The sequence below is a fragment of the Urtica dioica genome, chromosome 4 (assembly GCF_054948205.1).
Source record: "Urtica dioica subsp. dioica isolate 48M chromosome 4, U.dioica_male_clone48M_v1_H2, whole genome shotgun sequence".
Taxonomy (NCBI): Eukaryota; Viridiplantae; Streptophyta; class Magnoliopsida; order Rosales; family Urticaceae; genus Urtica; species Urtica dioica.
This window is the reverse complement of record NC_142759.1, coordinates 21417349-21433733: the sequence shown is the minus strand read 5'-3', so window position 1 is coordinate 21433733 and position 16385 is coordinate 21417349. Positions and strand designations below refer to the sequence as shown.

At 38.5% G+C, this 16385-nt stretch overlaps 2 protein-coding genes and 1 long non-coding RNA gene across 4 annotated transcripts; 2 read left to right on the top strand and 1 right to left on the bottom strand.

The window, feature by feature from the left end:
• Window positions 1–5811, top strand: LOC149401183 (phosphoenolpyruvate carboxylase, housekeeping isozyme). Of its 2 annotated transcripts, XM_089612901.1 has the most exons (11): window positions 1–83; window positions 287–456; window positions 934–1325; window positions 1411–1495; window positions 1587–1809; window positions 1987–2090; window positions 2203–2290; window positions 2454–2608; window positions 2702–3700; window positions 4371–4757; window positions 5202–5811. In XM_089612901.1, the coding sequence occupies exons 2-11, from the start codon at window positions 289–291 to the stop codon at window positions 5499–5501; spliced, it is 2901 nt and encodes a 966-aa protein (XP_089469027.1). In that variant the 5' UTR covers window positions 1–83; window positions 287–288; the 3' UTR covers window positions 5502–5811. The 2 variants fall into 2 exon arrangements, with proteins under 2 accessions (XP_089469027.1, XP_089469026.1); XM_089612900.1 differs by lacking the exon at window positions 1–83 and having other exon boundaries at window positions 168–456.
• A 1410-nt stretch (window positions 5812–7221) lies between these two features.
• On the bottom strand, window positions 7222–8977 carry LOC149401182 (uncharacterized). Its single transcript, XR_016296773.1, has 5 exons — window positions 8863–8977; window positions 8508–8561; window positions 8168–8421; window positions 7846–7920; window positions 7222–7451 (listed from the first exon to the last, which is right to left on the bottom strand). It is a non-coding gene; the product is annotated as an uncharacterized LOC149401182 (long non-coding RNA).
• A 2820-nt stretch (window positions 8978–11797) lies between these two features.
• On the top strand, window positions 11798–16385 carry EBS3 (Alg9-like mannosyltransferase family). Its single transcript, XM_089613357.1, has 10 exons — window positions 11798–12151; window positions 12507–12594; window positions 12689–12848; window positions 12924–13141; window positions 13841–14136; window positions 14654–14768; window positions 14862–15000; window positions 15567–15763; window positions 15860–15949; window positions 16039–16385. Exons 1-10 carry the CDS (start codon window positions 11868–11870, stop codon window positions 16168–16170), a joined length of 1719 nt encoding a protein of 572 aa, XP_089469483.1. The 5' UTR covers window positions 11798–11867; the 3' UTR covers window positions 16171–16385.

Here is a 16385-nt window from a genome sequence, read left to right as displayed (position 1 = left end):
CACAACTACCTCTCTCTCTCTCTCTCTCTCTCTCTCTCTCTCTCTCTCTGATTTCGCTTTCTGTCTTCGTTTCGTAGTCACGGGTAATTTCAATTATACACTCTTTATTTGTTTTTTTTTTCCCAATAAAATGGTCACATCTTCATATTATATAATATATATTTAGCGCCCGTACCTATAGTTTAGGCTGGGCTCTTGTGACTGATTGATTGATTTGATGGACCAGAATTTTGGGCAATCGAAGTTCCGAATATTTGACTGACTGTTTAGGTTGGACTTGTGACAGAAATGGCGAACCGGAATCTGGAGAAGTTGGCTTCGATCGACGCTCAGCTTCGGCTTCTGGTTCCAGGGAAAGTGAGCGAAGACGATAAGCTTATCGAGTACGACGCTTTGCTTTTGGATCGCTTTCTCGATATTCTTCAGGATTTGCACGGTGAAGATCTCAAGGAAACTGTGAGTCTCTTTGCTTTCTCCGTTTATTTGTTTTTTTTATTCTTTTGATTTTTGCTTCGACTGTTTGCGATCGACTGGTTTCCAATTTGTTATATTTTATTTAATTCTACTTATGATTTTAGTGTAGACCTTGAAGTTGATTCCGGCGGTTTTAGGTTTTGGCTATTTCATAAGCAGAATCTCATATTTATTTTATTTTATAGAAAGAATGAAAAACACTCTTTTGTTGGTGATTTGCTTTTCTGAGTTCTGACTTGTCTTCGATTGGGGCTTGAAACTTTTTTTTATGACTGAAACTGATGAGGTTTTTTCGACGTTCAAACACTCGGTGAATGCCTTAATCTCAGTTTTGTTGGAAAACCCTAGGAAATTAATTGCTCAAGTCTTACTCTTGTGATTGCGTTAATTTTAATACGGCTTTTATGAACAAAACAAGATTATGCGTCTGAATTCTTTTAATGTCGATTCCTAAAACAGGTTCAAGAGTGTTATGAGCTTTCTGCTGAGTACGAAGGAAAGCACGACCCGAAGAAGCTCGAGGAACTCGGGAACGTCCTGACGAGCCTGGATCCCGGTGACTCCATTGTCATAGCCAAGTCCTTCTCTCACATGCTCAACTTGGCCAACTTGGCCGAGGAAGTCCAGATCGCTCATCGCAGACGCAACAAGTTCAAGAAAGGAGATTTTGTCGACGAGAATTCCGCGACCACCGAGTCCGACATCGAAGAAACTCTGAAGAGGCTCGTGGGCGATCTGAACAAATCCCCTCAAGAAGTCTTCGATGCCCTGAAGAATCAGACCGTGGATCTCGTCCTGACTGCTCATCCCACTCAGTCGGTCCGTAGATCTTTGCTTCAGAAGCACGGAAGGTTTGTTTGTTCTCCATCCGCTTACACTTGTATCTAAAATTCCATTTATATCATTGTTAATATATATATTGTTGTGATCTGTCAGGATTCGGAATTGCTTGGCGCAGCTATATGCCAAGGATATTACTCCCGATGATAAACAAGAGCTCGATGAGGCACTTCAGCGAGAGGTAGTAATACTAATAATAACCGATAATATCATGCCATTTTATAAGCTATTCCTTTTTGAAGTCTGTTTTTCACAAATCTTTCCATGTGTAGATTCAAGCTGCGTTCCGTACTGATGAGATCCGAAGGACTCCTCCGACTCCTCAAGATGAGATGAGGGCTGGGATGAGTTACTTCCATGAGACCATCTGGAAGGGCGTCCCAAAGTTTCTCCGGCGTGTAGACACCGCTCTGAAGAACATTGGGATTAATGAGCGCGTTCCTTATAACGCCCCTCTCATCCAATTCTCCTCTTGGATGGGTGGCGATCGCGATGGTAAGGATTCTCGTCCCCGCCCATATTAAATGATGTGTAGGACCCACACCTTTTTTTGGAAAATACAAATTATTTCAAAAGAGATACTCGAACCCGCGGCCTTTTTGGTGTGTGCGGAGATGTTTTTATCTAAATCTATTGTTTTGGGCTCAAAATATGATTTTGTTTGTGATTCAGGTAATCCGAGGGTGACTCCAGAGGTCACTAGGGATGTTTGCTTGTTGGCTAGAATGATGGCATCTAACTTGTACTATTCGCAAATCGAGGACCTTATGTTTGAGGTAATTGATATTCGATAAACAGACATTATCTTTTCCTTGTAATATATAAACCTCTATGTACGATTATGTTTGAAACTTGACTATATGGTGTTCCTTTTTTTATTTTTCCTAGCTGTCTATGTGGCGGTGCAATGATGAACTTCGTGTTCGGGCCGATGTAGTCCACAGCTCATCTAAGAGAGATGCGAAACACTACATTGGTAATTACATAATCAATTGATTTTCCATTTATTCATGTGTCAACACTTCAGAGTCACGGTTATTTTTTAATTTTATTAATTTTTGTTTTTCCTTTTTTAAAGCATGACAGTTTGTAATTGATTACCTAAAACAGTACTAAATTGCAATTTCTATTTGATTCAGAGTTCTGGAAACAAATTCCTGTAAGTGAGCCATACCGTGTTATACTTGGCGATGTAAGGGACAAGCTTTACCAAACCCGCGAACGCTCGCGTCACTTGTTAGCCAACGGATACTCAGACATCCCTGAAGACGCAACTTTCACCAATCTCGAAGACGTAATCATTTCACTTTATTTTAATTTTTTTTATTATGAAATGTCTTGATTCAGTCACTGATGGGTTTTTCTTCTTCTTCATGATCTTGTGTAGTTTTTGGAGCCACTCGAGCTTTGCTACAGATCTCTCTGCGCCTGTGGCGACCGAGCCATCGCCGACGGGTCGCTCCTTGACTTCCTGAGGCAAGTCTCGACCTTCGGCCTCTCCCTCGTGAGGCTCGACATAAGGCAGGAGTCCGACCGCCACACGGACGTAATGGACGCCATCACAAAACACCTCGAGATCGGCTCGTACCGAGACTGGTCCGAGGAGAAGCGCCAAGACTGGCTCTTATCCGAACTTAGCGGAAAACGGCCCCTCTTCGGCTCCGACCTCCCCAAGACCGAGGAGATCGCCGACGTCCTCGACACATTCCGTGTCATCGCCGAGCTTCCCTCCGACAACTTCGGAGCCTACATCATCTCCATGGCCACCGCTCCCTCGGACGTCCTTGCCGTCGAGCTCCTCCAGAGAGAGCTCCACGTGAAGAAGCCTTTAAGGGTGGTCCCGCTCTTTGAGAAGCTCGACGATCTCGAGGCCGCCCCGGCGGCCTTGGCCCGCCTATTCTCCGTCGACTGGTACAGAGACCGGATCAACGGGAAACAGGAAGTCATGATCGGGTACTCTGACTCGGGGAAAGACGCTGGCCGATTCTCAGCGGCGTGGCAGCTCTACAAAGCCCAAGAGGAGCTCATCAAGGTGGCGAAAGAGTACGGCGTGAAGCTCACGATGTTCCACGGGCGGGGCGGGACTGTCGGGCGTGGAGGCGGGCCGACCCACTTGGCCATCCTGTCTCAGCCGCCGGACACGATCCACGGGTCGCTCCGAGTGACGGTCCAGGGAGAGGTGATAGAGCAGTCTTTCGGGGAAGAGCATCTGTGTTTCAGGACGCTGCAGCGTTTCACGGCCGCCACGCTCGAGCACGGGATGAGGCCGCCGGTGTCGCCCAAGCCCGAGTGGAGGGCGCTCATGGACGAGATGGCCGTCGTCGCCACCGAAGAGTACCGATCCATCGTCTTCCAAGAGCCTCGCTTTGTCGAGTATTTCCGCCTGGTAAGAACGAAAAAAAAACCTCGTCCTCTTTCGTGAAAAATCGATGAAAGTATACAAAAATATATGATCTATTTGCTAGAATCGGGTATTCCAATAGATATAAGAATATGAATATATATAATTTATCTTTTATAACTCCGTAAAGAATTCTCAAAGCTCTTGAGGAGCCTTGCAGTATTTCCGCTTGGTATGAATGGGAAACCTGTCGTCTTTTGGCAAAATTTGATTAGTAAATATATATATATATATATATATATATATGACTTCTACTACAAGATTTCGATCTATTTATAGAAGAATTGTGATTTTAATGTTTATGAATACTGGTTCGTGTTTTGAAAACTAAAACTTATTTAGGAAATTACTTTAGTCCTAAATGTTTATGAATTCTTTGAAGGAAAAACCATGGCCGCTTTTGGCAAATTCGTTAAATTAAACAAAATATTTGATTCAACAGCCTTTTAAGTGATAGGAATTTAGCCTTATAATGACTTAATACAGAAGTTGGATATATTTACAAAAGAATCAGATTCTTTCAACAACTATAGCAATATAATATTTGAGAATAGTGGTGGTTTCATTTCATCACCCATATATATTTTTCTTCTTCTTCCTCGTCTTGTGTTATGAATTCTTAATGCTCTTTTCGGGGATTGATTGATGATTATAGGCTACTCCGGAGCTGGAGTACGGTCGGATGAACATCGGAAGTCGGCCGTCAAAGAGAAAGCCGAGCGGTGGAATCGAGTCTCTGAGAGCGATCCCATGGATCTTTGCGTGGACTCAGACGAGGTTCCACCTGCCGGTGTGGTTGGGTTTTGGATCGGCCTTCAAGCACATCATCCAGAAGGACGTGAGGAATCTCCACATGCTTCAAGAGATGTACAACGCTTGGCCTTTCTTCCGAGTCACCATCGACCTCGTTGAAATGGTGTTCGCCAAGGGAGACCCGGGTATCGCCGCCCTCTACGACAAACTCCTCGTCTCCGAAGACCTCTGGTCCTTCGGAGAGCGTCTCAGGACCAACTTCGAAGAAACCAAGAGCCTTCTTCTCAAGGTAATAATAATAATAATAATAAGAAATTATTTATATGACGGTAAACCACAAGAGTGTCCTCGCTTCTCATTTTCCTTCATGGTAATACCCTAACATCTTTAAAAATTGTGCAAAATTATAGTTTCACTATTTAACTTGTGTAAATTCACACCCTCTTATATCAATTTTCTGCAATAGAATACCCTCGATGTTTAACTTTGCAAAATAATGCATTCACATTGCAATTTTATGCCTGACATTTTGAATTTCTGCAAATGTAACCCCATTCTGTAGTTTTCACACCGAGTAAAAATACTCCTTTGCAAGCAATTGAAGAAAAACGCAATTAGCTGTGCAGTAATTGTTATTCTCTTGAGTATTGAAATCGTTTGACGAAGAGTAACATTTTCGTAAAAACATTATAAGAGGCCTGTGGTTTCTGAATTTAGGGTGTTGAAATTGCAGATTGCAGGGCACAAGGATCTTCTGGAGGGAGACCCGCACTTGAGGCAGAGGCTGAGACTGCGTGACTCGTACATCACGACCCTGAATGTGTGCCAAGCCTACACTCTGAAGAGGATCCGAGACCCGACCTATCACGTGACGGTGCGACCACACCTCTCAAAGGAGATCATGGAGACGGCCAACAAGTCAGCGGAGGAGCTCGTTCAGCTCAACCCCACCAGCGACTACGCTCCCGGACTCGAAGACACTCTCATCCTCACCATGAAGGGTGTCGCCGCCGGATTGCAGAACACCGGTTAACCCCCCATTCACCCCCGCCCAACACATGCCCTTTTAAATATATATATGTATCATTTCTGCTTTGTTTTGTAGACAGATTGGTTTAGCTGGCCAATAATAATAATATTAAGAAGTAATAATGAAACCATGATAAGTTATAACTTATGTTTCGATGTGGATGTTTCCGATCATTTTGCCGTAAAGGTCAAGTTTTGGCGACCTGATTGAGCTGTATGATCAGTTTGCTCGGATCTCTGAGGAGGCCGGCTGTTTTGATCACAGGAAGATGTTTATTTATCAATGGAAATGGAACCCTTATAAATTTGTGTTTTATTGTTCTTGTGTTGAATCATATTAGATTTTTTTTTTCTTCTTCTTTTCTTTCGTAATTTGAACTCTTTTGGAGTGGATGCGAGAATTCTCAGCATGCATCTGTTTAAGTTTGAACTTACATAATAAATATCTGGTTTGGTTTTTAATCTCTTTAAGTTTGGTTTCTTTTGCTAGTCAGCCTGTTTACTTTTCACTGTTGTGTGCTTGTCCACCGATGTCCATTTAAGATTTCAGGCACATAATATATATGTAAAGAAGATGTTGGGTTGGTCACCGGCCCCAAGCTTTCGAGATCCCGCCGCGGCGCTTAATCTGCGGTATTAAGTTTGAGGAGTTGGTCCTCCAGTTGGAGGTTGAAAGTTATTTTGTGGCTAGTTGTTCGGGTGACTATTCATGATGTCATCCTTGGTTATGTAGGAGTTTATCTCCAATTGCGAGATAAGGAGATGTTTCGGCAGTAGGTTAAATTCCGTGATTAGATATCGATGGCTTTTAGGCGACACAATTTGCGGTTGGTTTGATCGGCTTAGTGATATTAAATTTATTATGAAATTCTGTTTCTTTGTATTTGGCTCATTAGTAGGTTTTATGAATGAATGGATTTTCTTTTATTCAGAAAAAAAAAATCTGCTTTTATTTTTTATTTTATACATTCTGAGGTTTCCTTGAGAGTTAACAAATCATGTATAAATGGTGAATCAATTAGATGTATGTGAGAAAATGAAATTTTCCTTTGTGAACTCAAAACCAATAAGGCATTTAGAAATCTGAATAAATCCAACTATTTAGAAAAAGGTATTACCGGCGTACCTAATAATAAATACATAATGCTTACCTAAATCATTTTTTCCAAAGACATGAAGACTAATTATTTGCTTTTAGTGCACTGTAACTAAAATATCACGAAGGGCTAATATATAACAAACACAAAAAATTAATTATGAAAGAATGATAAACATTAAAGAACAAATGGCGGCATGATATGTTTTCTAATTAGTTAATAATAATAAAAAAATAATTGAGCATTAGCCGATGCTCAATTTATTATGAAGCTCGCGCTGCCAAAATGGCGTGGGCAACAATCGACGCTCTCAGTATTTTGTCACACAAGCAAAAACACTTGTTGGAGGTGCTCTAGTTGCTCAACTCAAGAAAAATGTAAACAAAAATTCACGTCGAAGTTAAAAAATTATCCTTGTGCTTAATTGTTCAATAAAATTGATCACTTATAGTGAAAAAAATTTCTGTTATTATTCTTATAATTTTTTTAAATAATTATTTTCATGGCACTCCCTCTTAATATTATATATATATATATTAGGGATGGCAAATTCGTGTTCGTGTCGTAATCGTGTCGTGTTTATCGTGTTTTTTAAAATATGCAATAGAACCAAATCCGACCATTTATTAATCGTGTTTGAAACTTAGATCCAAATCCGACCATTTATTTTTTTACAAAACCATAACCATTTAAATTAAACCATTTATTAATCGTGTTAAATGGTTAATTTAATCGTGTTTTAATCGGTTTTACTCATTTAGACAAATTAATTACATCTACATTAATTACATCGAGAAAAATGCGTTCTTCATTGCTCGAGCACTCCTTCCATGGCATTTTGATGGAAGAGTAAACACCTACCATTGACACCATTAAAAATACAAATTTCAACAAACATAGGCTAACAGAATATGATGCTAAGATGGACATGATAGAAAGATCTAATCTCTACACAAGTCAAAACTATTGACGCTAATAAAAGAATCATATGGATTTCGATAAACCTTGATTAACACAAAAAAATGAAAAACAAACATCTAGGATGAATTGACCCTCTGCAACCTCATATTGATTTAACATATATTTCTCAACTTCCCTACCCTCTAAAAACCATTTAGCCCAAAAATACCGCTTTCTTATTTTCGGTAATATGAATTCAAGGAAGATAAAAATGTCACAGCCAAACCTAGTACACTGTAATCCTAACACATAAACCAAAAAATAATTTAAACATAAGGATTGATGAATTACCAATGATACACCACCAGAACCCAACTCGGACATGGTATTGACATTTACTTCAGCAACTAGCAGTCCTGTTGCAACCTGCAGAGTTCTTATTACTTCTTTCAAACTTAACTCATTTATGTACACACATACTCAACAAAAATATCTAAGATTTATGCCAAAGTTTTTCCATTTGTGAATATCAAACAACAATGACGGATGATTCATTAGATAAATTCAAAGCCGGCAGTATTTATTCGCTGCGAGTTGAAAATCTAACCAGATTGTTTGTTTTCAGAAAGTTCCTATGAAAATTAAGACATACAATTACGAGACCTGATCGTACCATGTAAGCCCAGCAGAAGATGCACGTAACTGCAGATGCGAGAAATCCAGATTCTTGAGTCACAGCTGGTATCGCAAGAATACCAGCACCGATCTATATGTTGCCGCCGATATCGGTCTTGACGAGGACCATGGCCGCTCCGAACTTGTCTGAAATTGAAATCACAGACATGAAGAAAGAAAAAAAAATACCTGTGCAAGGAAGCCTCTGATCGCTGGTTCAATCACTAATCCAAGTCCCCATGTTGTGCTCATCTATAAAGTAAATTGTCTTAGTAATAACACTGTGAATTAAGTTTTTTTAAAGAATAAAATAAACACATGGGGACAACGGTTCTTACTATAGACATTGCCAATGCTTGATACTCTCTGCGGCAAATTTCTGAAGCATATGCCTAGAAGAATAATTTAAATCTATTAGAGGATGTAAAATGGCATATCAAATTGTATTTAATTGATTAATCCATTTTAATTTAAGGGCTTACCCTAACTGGGTACTGAAGAACACTATTGAAACACACAGGCAAAGACAAATGAGAAGAAATTCAAGAATCCATACGCCTAATGAAGAATATAAAGAATCAATATTGATTCACGCATTTTATCAAACAGTTGGAGCCATCTCCAGAAATAAAAAGAACCCAAACACGTTAAATAGCGGTGACGGGAATACAGTGGGGAATAAGAGAGACATACCGCAGAGAGGGAAATGGCAAATGGAGGCGAGGCGAGTGAGGGCGCCCTGAGAAACGGACAAAGGTCTGAATGGTGAAGGCAAACGGTAGAAAGAATGATTTTTGCAAAATGAAAAGAAAATAATCGTGCTGATACTTGATATATATGACCTACTATATATAGTCAATGTGAAATATACTTGGTCAATATCAAAATTTTGAGGGAAATTTTGTGGTTTTTGATCGAAAATTTTGGAGGGAAATTTTGTATTAATGAATGTTACGAACTATGAGAGAGAGAAAGAGAGAGATCCTAATTTAGATTTTGGGGGGAATATGAAAACTTTTGTTTTTTAGGCTTCTCTATATAATAAAAATATTTTAAAATTAAAATCAACTTCTCTGTATAATAAATTAAAATAAAAGATCATATAAAATACTACAATTGAAATTTAATGTTTTTAATTATGGCTTGATAAGTAAAATAAATTTGAGCATCACTCTTTAAAATTAAATTATAGCCAATTTAACTTAAATAAAAATATATAAATGTTAAAACCAATTAATTAGATTGGTCTATATTTGTTATTTTATCGATGATAATACAACTATATAATTCAAAGATTATGACTCGTGAAATCAACTGGTTATGACTCTTTAAATTAAATATAAAATTGAATGTTGTTGATGTGAGAAATCACACCAAAGCAGTTACGACAAATTTATGAATGGAAATAGGTCGATTTAGATTTGTAGATGGGCCTCAATTCTCCGTAACAAGACCAAATTGAAACTCTTGACAAATTAGACAATAAACAAGGACGAAAAGCATAATATTTAGTAAGCTCGGGGCTGTTTGTATTATGATCGCTCAAAAACAGTACAACGATGTTAACTTGAAGATAAGAATCGAAAGATCGAAAAGAAAGTAACGTGCCCGACATGGGCTTGATCGTCTTATATTTATAGTGTGGAGGTGAGATTGTGAGCTCCGGATTGTAGGGGACACGTCGTGTGTCAGTTGGGACTTACTACTGCGTCTTGGGACACCAGTTTTTGGAAACCTATTCGTATGAGGAGCAGTTACGGATCGACCGGGCTAACGAGCTTCGTATCTCCGGGTCTTTGGGGAGCGGTTATCTCGAGCTGACATTTGAATCTTCTGACGGGTTGACGTAATTCGTGAACCTGTTAACAACAAATACATGGGCTTGGGCCCAATTTTCTTGTACAGAGCCAAACCCCTCTTTTGTTAGACTGTGGACGAAGTCTAACATCAACAAATATCATTATTTAAAATTGAATAAAATTGATTATAAGTATTAAAAGTTATATAAAATTTGATGCTAAAACTATATAACATTACATTTGATATATAATTATGTATTGATAATAGATAAAAACATAATAATGTCAAAAGTAATTGTCAATCTTAGTTTGTATCTACGATATTTTTTATTTCAAAATTAATTGACGATTAACCAAACAACTATATGATTGCAAGGTTGTTCCTCTTATATTGTGATTGTTCGTAATTATTCTATATAATCTGATGGATTAAAAAACTATTTGTTGTTCTACATGAATAGTTCGGTTTAACTATTTTCATAACTATTTACATCACTCTTATATATAGTAATAATTTTACATAAATAATATTAATCGTGTTTAAATTGGGTCGTAATCGTGCTATTACTCGTAATCGTTTTAGTTGGATCATATTCGTGCGGGTCGTAATCGTGTTTCGTGTCGACCATTTAATAATCGTGTTAATTGGATTTTAATCGTGTTACCGTAATCGTGTCGTTTTGATCCATTATTTAATCGTGTTAGCGTGTTCGACCCAATTAAGAACCGACCCATTTATTGAAATCCAAATCCGCTTTAAATCGTGTCGTAACCGTTTCGTGTTTCGTGTCCGGACCAAATTGCCATCCCTAATATATATATTTGAATTAAAAAAAATCACAACCATTAAATTTAATTAGGCACTTGAGCAAAAACTTCCTCTCATAAGTCAAGACGAAGGATAGAGTTCTAACTTGCATCAACATCAATAAACAAGTTTTTTTTTTTTTTTTAAAACAAATTCGCAAACCAACGCATTACAAAAGTCTAGGCGCATAAAACAACCTCACTCCAACAAAAACAAGAAAGTACACAAAAAATATCCTCAATAATAAGATCCACATTGGTTGTTAGAACCGTCTTCGTCTTGAAGAGATTGACCGTCACCTCACAATCCGATTGAATCACCACCTTCTTGACCCCTTCATCTAGAGCCTTCCGGAGCCCATGCACCCAAACTGCCATACCTTCCGTCACCAAAAGACTAAAACACCGAGCTAGAGGAACACAAAAGACAATGAGAACTATACTGCATCTTGTTCCATTAGTTTCAATAGCCGCATCCACACTCACGGCCATCGAGAAAGGGAAAGTGAGGGCCGTTGACGTCTTGAGAGGCCACAAGCGTGCCAGAAGTCGTCGAGGAGCCCAATGGCCCCATTCACTAGCTCGACCGCCGTTCCCATCAGAGTGTTGTTGCGCCGATTCTAAGCACTCCACATGATTACCACAAACAACTTGAAATCTTATAGAGGTAGAATACACACTTCACATGAATAAAGAGGTTAATAGTCTCTCCATTAAAATCACTCTTAATCATCTTTCACCATCCAAGCGCCTTGATTATTTTCTCTACACTCTCGAGAGCAAAAAGGATCAATATACATTCCACCACAACGAGTCTCACAAGCCACCCTATAACCACTTCCGACCAAGTCTCCCTCTTGGTTTATATATCGTCAAAGTTATTTAAGATGGAAAAGTTCACGACTAGGCATGAGAACTACTTTATTTTATATTTTTTTAGTATTTTGCTTCAGAAAGAAGAAAGGAACATTTACATAGAAAAAGTAAAATAATAAAAGTTTGAAAAAGTAACATAAAAACCCATTTCACTTCGAAACAAGCACACACTCGAAGAAGAGAGCTTTTTCAGAGAGAGAGTTGATCGTCAACAATATGGCTCTATCCACTCGGCAGAGACGCCCTGTGCTTTCCGATCCGACTCCATTGCCGTCGACCTCCTCTTCGTCGTACTCGAAGGTCGACAAGCATGGGAAATCGGAGACCAAAGAGGAATCGGACAAAGGTTTGAGCTGGTTTATGCCCATATTCGCTCTCGGAGTGTTGAGATACATGAGCGCTTCGTCGAACATCATTCATGACTGCGACGAGGTCTTCAATTACTGGGAGCCTCTTCACTTCCTTCTCTACAAATCCGGTTTCCAAACTTGGGAATACAGGTTCGTTTCGATCCATACAAGAATAAAGATTAGGTTTCTAGGTCTAATCCTGAAATGAAAAGATTAGGTCTAGACCTAGTTTTATGCTGTTGGAAATTCTATAATCTTCGTTGATGTTTCTAAACCAAGATTTTTTCGAGGGGTTTTAGTTGAATGCAGAGTTATAACACAGAGGTTGTTGCTAGTTTAAGATTGAGTAAGTTTAATGATAATCCATACGAGCATTTATACTTATTTCTCGGTTCATTTAGTCATTAGTCGACAACGTAAATTAGGTTATACGTAACTAGAGCTCCGATTAGCTACAGATACATTGCCGGGGATTTTGACAGTTATCCATTTGTTTCGCTTTCAGTTCTCAGTTTGCTCTCCGATCGTATGTTTACATTCTCTTCCATGAATTGATCGCCCGACCAGCTTCGTGGCTGTTCGCAGAGGATAAAGTAAGATTCTTGGAGGCTTTTAAGAGTTAAAATTTATTTTCTTGTGATTATCTTCACTTGATATAAACTTGAATCGAATACCTCTTCATTGCAGGTAAGAGTGTTCTATTCCGTGAGATTCTTTCTCGGATTCCTCTCCGTTGCCACTGAAACCATCTTGGTCGTAGCGCTCTCAAGGAAGTACGGAAAAAGACTCGGTTCATACGCTCTTGCGATGCTGTGCTTGACCAGTGGATGTTATTTTGCAAGCACTAGTGAGTTAGTTCAATCATTACCCCGATTTGATTGTTTTGTTCTGAATTATGGTATTGATTTCGTACTCTTTTCAGGTTTTTTGCCGAGTTCGTTCTCTATGTATGCGATATCTCTTTCGTCGGGTTTATATCTTCTCGAAAAGCCTGCAATGGCGGTTGCGGTTGCTGTTGTTGGGGTCGTTCTTGGTTGGCCTTTCTCGATCTTGGCCTTTTTGCCGGTGACAATCTTCTCTTTGAAGAAAAAATTCAAGCAAGCCTTTATAGCTGGGACTGTCACATCAGTTGTTCTTCTCGTAAGTGTGCATTATTATTCATAACTTTTATTATTGGGTTTTTTTTTTTGTAAATAGTCCTCGAGCTAGTATGCGAGTGGCATTTTGGTCACTAAACTAATTATTTGGAGCAAAATGGTCTTCAAAGTATTGATTTGATTTGATTTTATATTCGAGGCCTTTTCATTAAAAAAATTAACTTTTTTATTAGATTTAAACCAATAAAACAATGAAAGCATATTTACATATTTTAGTTAAAACGTTTATTTTTATTTTTTTATATATATAAAACCGTGGTGTCTGGGTTAGACCCAAGCAAAATCCATGATTGCCGACAGGAAGACTACCCCAGTGGCCCCAATGGTTGCATCATTATCTTACTCTAATTTCCAGAAACTGTTTCAAGTTTTATTCAGTGTTGATAGGGACAGAATATAATATAATTAATTTTATAACTTATAATATTAGCAAGTTACTTAAGTTTGTAATTATTTTGAAGTTAGGTGTTGAATTTCATTTAAAAGAAGTCTTTTTTTTAGAAGAGGACTAAAACGCTACACAATCAATAGTTTGGGGATCATTTTACTCCAAAAATTAGTGTAGGGACCAAATTGCACTCGCATACTTCAGGGACTATTGCTGATTAAAAAAAAAAAATCCTTTCTTTTTCCACATCCAATTTATGCACTTTGTGACGTTCAGCGGTGGGATTTTTTCTAGGCTTTTTCACTTCTTGTTGACTGGTCATACTACGGAAAATGGACATCGTCTGTGTTAAACTTGTTGATGTACAACGTTGCCGGGGGCGGCGAGAGCCATTTATACGGAACCGAAGGAGCGCTTTATTATCTGAAGAATGGATTTAACAACTTCAACGTCAGTTTTGTTCTCGCGTTGCTGTTTCTTGCTGTGTTGCCGGTCGTACGCAAAAAGTTTGCCCCGGACCTGCTCGTAGTTGTGTCACCGGTCTATATTTGGTTGGCATTCATGTCTTTGCAGCCGCATAAAGAGGAAAGGTTAGACGATTCTTTCGATATTTGACCCTAAAGCACTGGTCGTATATATATATATAAAGTTCGAAGAGAAAATTGTCAAGACGAAAAATAAGTGGCTAAAGTGTCACTATCCAAACAGCACACGAGGACATGGATACCAAACTTTTTTTCCCGAGCAATTTTTTATGAATTCATGTATGTCTCGCGACTGTGAAAAGGCGAGTATGTCATTGCAAAAATATGTTACCATCTAATGTATCAACAAAACATAATTTTACAAAGAAAACTTGCGTCCGAAAATAACTGTTTCTTTTTTTCTTCAACATGTAGGAAATTAAAAAAAAGTAGGGCTAAAAGTTTAACCACCCAAATAGTATAAGGGCCATAGATGCCAAATAGCCTAGTATGTATCGGATATAAGGAATTTGTGCTGACCATGAACTATGTGATGTTCATATGTAATTCTCCTTTTCGTCTGTGGATATTCTGAATCTGAGCTTGAGCAGAAGTAACATATATAATTCTCACGGCTTCCTAGGTTCCTTTATCCCATATATCCGCTTATTTGCATTGCCGCTTCAGCGGTCATCGAGAGCTTCCCTGACTTCTTCAGAGACAAATACGACCCGAATCGGAGATCTCTGTTGGTTGTGGTAAAGTAAAACACCCCAAAAGCCTCAATTCCACTTTATCGGGGAAAAAAAAAATTCTATCTTGTTCTTGATCCCCGTTGCTTGTGCCCACAGATCGCGAAGATCCTCAGACCCATCTTCCTCGGTCTCATTCTCTGCGCCTCCCACGCTCGGACATTTTCTCTCATCAATGGCTATTCTGCTCCGCTGGAAATTTACAAGCTTTTGGAGCACCATGAAGACATAGGAACAGGTGATGATATAACCCTAATTCCTTACATATATGGCTGGTTTGTCCAAATAGCTCATGGACTGTTACGCAGTTTGGTATTTTGGTCCCAAAACCGTTTTTCTTAGTAAAATAGCCTTGAAAATTGTTGATTTTAAAACATATAAACAGATTACTGATAATACTATGAATCATGGAACCTTTAATAAAAGTAAAACAATTTGGGTTGTTAGACTAAGATTGTATTTATATGAATTTTTTGAAATTATGAACAGGTTATAAATATGTAAATATGTTTTAAGATTAGGTGTTGGATTTTGTTGAGAATTCTTTTGAAAAATATTTTTAGGATATGACTAGAGGACCTGGTACAAAATCAATAGTTTGAGAACTATTTTGCTCATATAATTAGTTTAAGAACCAATATCTCACACGCATACTATAATAGGAACCATTTTTGACGCGCATAATATAATTGTATGCGAGGTTCAAATGATTGAGGGCAAGTTGTTACTAGCGTAAGAGCTCAGGGGTGGTTATGTATTTTATCCTTAAATTATTTTTTATTTATTTTTTTTATTTTTTTGCAGGTGCCACGCTGTGCGTGGGAAGTGAATGGCACCGATACCCATCATCATTTTTCGTTCCCGATTACATCGGAGAAGTACGATGGATCGACGATGGATTCAGGGGACTCCTTCCCTTCCCATTCAACTCCACTCTAGGCGGGACTGCATCGGCTCCGCATTACTTTAACAACAAAAACAAAGCATCAGATGAGCAATATGTAAAATCAATAATAAACCCTTCAATTCTTTACTTTATTTTTCCACACAGTGTCAAACTCTTTTACTTACAATCGCCGTTTTGTTCTCAATTTAAGCTTCGAGACGTTGAAAACTGCACATTACTTGTGGAGTTGCATCTCCGGCGGCCGTACCCTCATCGTGGAAGTGACATGTCGACCTGGGAGGTTTGAAAAATAGATTATTTATTATATTTCAAGAAAATAAACTTGCTTGTGAAGTTATTGAAATGTATCTACACATTGAACGTTGTTAGGTCATCGGGGCATTGCCGTATCTGGACAGAGAGCTTTCACCGCCATTGTACCGCTCGTTTTTCATCCCTTACCTTTGGCAGACCCAGAATATTTTTGGAATGTACAAGCTGCTTCGAAGGGTACCGAAATGATATGGCGATGTAAATTACTATTAACCCTCTAACTCTCTTATCATTATCAAATTTTGGACAGGCTCAGATTCTGTTTAGAGTAGTAGACGGATTGAATCCGGAACTCTTCAATAGAGCTATTTTTTCCTTGCAGAAATCGGACACTTAAGTATAATCCGATTATGAAATTGTTAGAAGTTGCTTGATTTATTGTCTACATAAACTATTTGCAGGTT